The sequence below is a fragment of the Triticum dicoccoides genome, chromosome 7B, assembly GCF_002162155.2.
Source record: "Triticum dicoccoides isolate Atlit2015 ecotype Zavitan chromosome 7B, WEW_v2.0, whole genome shotgun sequence".
NCBI classification, from domain to species: domain Eukaryota; kingdom Viridiplantae; phylum Streptophyta; class Magnoliopsida; order Poales; family Poaceae; genus Triticum; species Triticum dicoccoides.
In genome coordinates, this window is record NC_041393.1 from 565,576,415 (window position 1) to 565,582,677 (window position 6,263).

Sequence of the window (6,263 nt, forward strand, 5' to 3'; positions counted from 1 at the left end):
CGGAAACCCTAGCGCGGGGAGTGTTGGCGTCGCCACCGCCGGAGCTCCGCCGAGAGTCGGCCTCGCGCGCAGCCTCTTCTTGCCGCCGCGGATGACCACGGCGACAGGTGGCGTCGCACCGGCGCCGTCCCGTGCCGCCGCCGCACCGTCGAAGCTCCCCAATGCGACGCGGCCAAAGAAGGGCAAAACATCCGCGAAGAAGAACAAGGCGGCGGACGGCTCCGGCAGCTCGAAGGCGAGGGGAAAGAAGCTTGCAGGGCGTTCGACGGGCGCGGCGGCTACCGAAGCGCCGGCGAGCTCACTCGTTGAGCAGGCTGCCGACGCGCACCACGTGTTCGACGAAATGCCCCCAAGGTGAAAAAAATTCCAACTTTTATTTTCTTGTTATTTTTTCAATGCATCATCACATATAGATAGCTTATTTGCATTGTTCAAAAAACTTTGTAGTCTCAACGATGATGCATACATGTCAACTATGGATGTTGGGTCCAACAATTCGCATTGGTCTCAAACCAATGACATCCATTTCGAAGACCATGAGTTTGAGGTGGACGAGGAGGGTGAGGGCATTGTCGACACGCCGAAAGGACGAGCGGGCAATTACGGCACCAACGATGACAAGTTACTATGCAATACTTGGTTGCAAGTGTCGAGGGATCCATCCGTTGGAGGTGATCAAAGTAGAGATGCGTATTGGGGGCGAATGAAAGAACACATTGATGCTCACAACGTGAGTGGAATTGACCGCTCCGAGAGATCAATACGGTCCCGATGGTCGATAATCAACTCGGATTGTCAAAAGTGGGCGGCCGCACAAAAGGTAGTTGACAAGATTAACCCAAGTGGCACTAATGAGGATGATAGAGTAAGTGGCATCTCATATATGGTCATCATACTTGTTTTTGGTGTCCGAAGTGCTAACTTGTTTTGTTTTTCTTGTAGTACAACATTGCACAAAACTTGTTCAAAGAAGATACGAGGATAACCGAGAAGGGGAAGATCAAGAAAGGAAGGATCTTTACCTTGCCTCATTGCTATGAAGTGTTAAAGGATGATGAGAAATGGAAGAAGCGTGAAGGTTTGGATGATTTGCATTTGAGCAACAAACGCAAGCAAACAATTGAGTTGAATGATGATGAGGAAGAGGATGATGCATCAAGTGATGACGGCAAGAGAAACCCCACACCCAATTCGGTTTCATACTCGAAGTCAAAACGACCGGATGGGTGCAAGAAAGACAAAACCAAAAAGAAGAATAGGAAAGGAGATGATGAGCTCAAAAATTCTATGAAAGCTATCGTGAAGGCAAGAAAAGAAGCCAACGAGGTGAGAAAAATGGCAAGGGACCAAGATGTCGCGGCCGAGGAGAGGAGGTTGGCGGCCGAGGAGAGGAGGGTGGCCGCCGAGGAGAGGAAAGTGGCATTGGAGGAGAGGAAGGTGGGCATGGAGGAGCGATCTAGGTTGTTGGAATGGGATAAGCACTTGTTCTTCTTGGACACATCTTTGTTCAATGATGCGCAAAAGGAATATGTCAACCTTGCCCGTGAAGAAGTCTTGATCCAAAAAAGAGCCATGATCCGCCCAATGGGTGGCGGTGGCCTCGGCGGCATGGGTGGCGGTGGCCTTGGCGCCATGGGAGGCATGGGTGGCTTGGGAGCCATGGGAGGCATGGGTGCACCTTCGGCCGCCATGGGAGGCATGGATGGCTTGGGAGCCATGGGAGGCATGGGTGCACCTTCGGCCGCCATGGGAGGCATGGGTGGCTTTGGAGCATCCTCTGACGCTATGGCCGCCATGCGAGGCATGAGTTTTGCTTCTCTCATGGGAGGCATGGGTGCACCTCCGGCCATGGGTGAAATGTCTTTCGATGTGCCTTCTCACACACATTCCCATGAAGATGTCGTTGAAGATCTTGCCAACACCGTTGGAGCTTCACGTGATGCGATGCGTGACGAGGTTAGGGAGGAAGATTCATCTTCGGAGGCGGAAAAATCGTCTTCAGAAGATGAGGACGAAGACGAGGAAGATGATTGATGTGTCTTTCATTTATGTCTTAAACTTTAGTTTGCACTTTGAACTTGGTTGGATGAACTTGTGGGCATGATTTTAAACTTGTGGGCATGAACTTTTATTCATCAACTTGTTTGTGTCAAATTTCACATGTTCATTGCATTTTGATGAATGTTTCAAACTCATTTTGTGTCCACAATGCCATATATGTTAAATGCCCGGCGAGTCGCGCGCGCTGTATTTTTGCGCGCTGCTGGAGTGGTGCACGCGCGCTGCATTATAGCGCAGCTGCTGGAGCCAGCGCTGGCGGCCGCGCTAAACCAGTCGAAGCGCGCGCGACAAACAAGTTTTTTGCGCGTGGCACGAAGCGCGGCTGTTGGAGATGCTCTAAGATTCTTGCCTCCATTTGTCTAATTCACATCTAGATGTTTTTTAAGGATGTCACATCTAAACTTTCATAAATATATAATGCAGCAATAAGAAAAAAAAAGTAGGAAAAAAAGTAGACCACAAACAGATTTGACATCAGTTTAGATGTGACATAACTATGTCACATCTAGATGTGTCCTATTTTTATTTATTTTTTGCATGGTAATATATGTCTTATTTATATCATAAGGATAATAGTACAAACCACGTATATACCGACCTGACAAAACTGAAAAGACAACAGAATGCTAGCCTTTGCACACGGGAACACCAGCCAAGAAGTAAAATTACAAACAAGACTGAAGAATCCTCTGAGCTTGACACCAACGCCCGTCACATGCCTCTGGCACCACCATAGCAGCCACCAAAGGAGAAAATGACGGATCACCTCCACACCCGAGCTCGACGCGGCTCCATCGCTGATATGCAGCTTTGCGGACCTCCAAGGTGGCTCGCCAATAAAGGCGAAGCCATTGCCGTTGAACGAATCAGACCGAGACAACACCCCGGACATGCCATCAAACTCCAGATCCGGCACCCCCGCGCAACTAAGACGTTGGAGGAGGAACCATACCTGCCTGCCACGAACCACGAACCCAGATCCACCACCTTCCAGATGTCGTCGATGCAGACCACAATCTGCATCCGTTCCTGGACTACCTCCCAAGCTCCACGGCGGCGCTGGAGCAAACGTCGGCGCAACGGCGGAGCCCGAGGACTCAGGTCCACCACGAGGATGCCGCCGCCGCTGCACCATCCTTGCTTGAACAGTCTGGTTTCCAAATCCACCCCAAAAGCGGATCGCCTCGTTGGGGAAGGATCTAAAGATTTATTAGTCGGCGCCGCCATCCCCACCACCGAAGCCATGACGATGAACAACCCAAAATCCTAAGAAACTAATGCCTAAAACAATCCACACGCGTGGATCCGGCGACCCCCCTCACCACCGACGACCGAGGTCGTCAGCGGAGGGGAGCCGCCGGAGGACGGCGGCGAAGGAAGACGCCCTGGCAACGGCAGGAGGCGAGATCGTCTTTCTTTCTTCCCCTGGAAGAAAGTAAGCAGGCGGCACAACCCGTACGTGGATCTTAAATTTTCTACTGGTTGTTTATCTAGATGTGTCCTAGACGAGTAATGCTAGACTTACGTAAGAAAGTTATATGTATGTTTACGTAATAACCATCATGAAAAATTAGGATTGGTTGCTAGAGAAGGCTGGGGCCACCCTTAAAAATCAAGGGATGTTTAGATTAGTTTGGCATATTGCGTAGACTTACGTAGGCTGTTCGTAGGTTTAGCATTTTCGGTCCTAGTCTCCTAGACAGACCTACAAAGAATCTTCCTTGCTGTTTTCAAAAAAAAAAAAAAAATCTTCCTTGCTTGCTCTTTGTCTGCGATCGACGCCCTCCTATCCCTGAATACCACTTGGTCCTGATCAAACTGCCGAGCACACACCCTCTGCCTGTTGACGGACGTGAGCTCGGGTCGCCGTCCGTCCGCCCGCCCGCCGGTCTCTTCCGCTTCCCCGCGGACAAACGCGAGGCCGCCGTCCTCCTCTGCTTTGGGTACTCTTGTCACTACTTTGCGCAATCCTTCTTTCGTTGAACTGGCTGTTTTTTCATCGACTTCCTCCAACCAAACAGAAACAGGCCGCCCCAAGATGCGTCGCAGCCGCATCGCCAGGCCATCCAGCACGAGGACGACCGGCTGGCCAAGCTCAAGAGGTCCATCAACAAGATGCGCGAGCCGCTGATGCTGGCGGCGACCGTCTGGGCGTGGACGGCCTTCCTGTCCGCCCTGCATCCCCCGGGCGGCTCCTGGAAGCACGGCAAAGACGGGCACGCCGCCGGCACCCCGGATATGGCTAGCCATGGAGTTTTCAGAGTGTTGACCGCCATGGCCTTCGCGGCCTCAGCGCTGCTCGAGGTGCTGCTCTCCAGCGAGCGGTTCTACAGGACCTGGGACGGGATGGCACGGCTGCTGCTCGTCGCTCTCCTCGACGTCGCATGCGTCGTCTCCGCCTACGTCGTCGGCGCCGACCCGAGTGACCCAACCCACAGCCCCGTCTTCCTCCTTGGCACCCTCATGGTCTTGGTCTTCCTCTTCTTCGGCGTACCCAAGGCTTGGAGATTTGCCGTCCGCTACGTTAGCGAGTAACATGTTATCTGGCCAATTACTGTGCTGTGGACCAGGATTATCAATCAGTAATGCTGTAGGAGTATATGATTTAGTATATGTACTGTAGGTAAAAGCGACTGACTGAAGATGATTAAGGGTACCGCCCCTGTGTACAGTAGCTGTTAGTGTTGTTATTATTATTTTTTTGAAACGAAAGGGGTCGCCCCCCTGCCCCAACTTTTTATTGAAAAAGCAAAGGCAACGTGGTTGTTATTATTGTATACCGTAGAATGTTGGGTTCAGCAAATGCCCGCTGTACGTAGAAGAATGAGCAATCCGTCACTAGCTTTGGTAAATAAGTTGTCTTGTGTTGGCCATGGTTCAGCAACGCGGTCTGTTCTACTCCAGTTTTTTTTTTCCTGTACGCTGCTGGGTTCAGTTGTAAATGCCCGCTGTAGGACAATGACATCCATGACTAGCGTGCAACAACAAGACCATAAGCGCGAATCAACCTGTGGTTGAGTTGGTTAGGTGGACAGTGGTAGCCCCAACCCACCAGGGTTCAAATCCTGGTGCTCGCATTATTCCTGGATTTATTTCAGGATTTCCGGCAATGCGCTTTCAGTGGGAGGAGACGTTCCCGTCGACGACGAGGCGCCTACGGTGACTTCGTAAATCTCAAGATGATATGCCGGCTCAGTCTCTCAGAGGTGCTCATAGGGTAGGGTGTGCGTGTGTGCGTTCATAGGGATGAGTATATGCGCGTGTATATGAGTGCTTGTGTCTGTACCGATGCTAAAAAAAAAACAAGACCATAAGCGGTAAGAGTAGCTTGCTGGCTCATGATAAGTTTCCTCTACAGTCAGTTCTGAATATCACCTCACCTGACCTGCTTATGTGCCTTCCAAAGCAAATGAAGACATGTAGTACCGTAAATCTGTATCACAGCCCTGTATTGTACCATATCTGTACGTAGCACGATCCTATTGTTCAGGATCTCATCACCCCGCGGGATCTCTCTCGAGGGGTACATAACGTGTATTGTGTAACAAAATTAATCAACCAAGGCAAGAAACATTCTTTCCAACTTGATATCAGTCGCCACTCGCCAGGAGCACCAATGGCCACCAACAACCTATCCTCCTCCTTCGCCGCCACGAGCTCTGCCATCTCGCCGGGCTCCCTCTCCTCCTCCACGGCGCCTGCCGCCGCTACCTTTGTCACCACCTCCGATGCCTCCTCCCCGCCGTTCGTCTTCGGCACAGCCCCTCCCTTCTGAGCTCCTCCAGCCCCACCCCGGGCTCTCAATTCGCCCCGCTCTTCAACTCCGCCACCGCTCCATCTTCGGCGGGCGCCGGCACCCGCCCCTCACCATCCGATCTACGACTACCACATCATCAACCACATCAAATTTCTTCTCAATCCCGCCGAACATAATTACCACAAGTGGAAGACTTCCTCATGGTTCTCCTCCGCTACGGCGTCACCTACCTTATCGACCACCCTCCCCCACCCAACGCTCCTTTCCAGTACCTTGAGCTGGATGCCCACGTCGCCCTATGGATCTATGCCACCCTCTCCGACACGATGTGTTATCATGTCCTTGGCGCAACCACCACCTACGCCATTTTGCACAAAATCATGGGCTTCCTCATGAATGGCACCGCCCGCTTTATGATTCTCAATCGCCAGTATCGCAACCTCAA

At 51.7% G+C, this 6,263-nt stretch overlaps 1 protein-coding gene across 1 annotated transcript in view; it reads left to right on the forward strand.

Annotated features, from left to right (window-relative positions):
• Nucleotides 1-4,805, forward strand: part of LOC119339115 — a 6,545-nt gene extending 1,740 nt beyond the window's left edge. Inside the window, exons 4-5 of the mRNA XM_037611275.1 lie at nucleotides 3,721-4,004; nucleotides 4,083-4,805. Coding sequence (XP_037467172.1) covers nucleotides 3,721-4,004; nucleotides 4,083-4,596 — 798 coding nt within the window. The 3' untranslated portion in view covers nucleotides 4,597-4,805. The remainder of the gene's footprint in view (nucleotides 1-3,720; nucleotides 4,005-4,082) is intronic.
• Nucleotides 4,806-6,263: the final 1,458 nt, after the last annotated feature.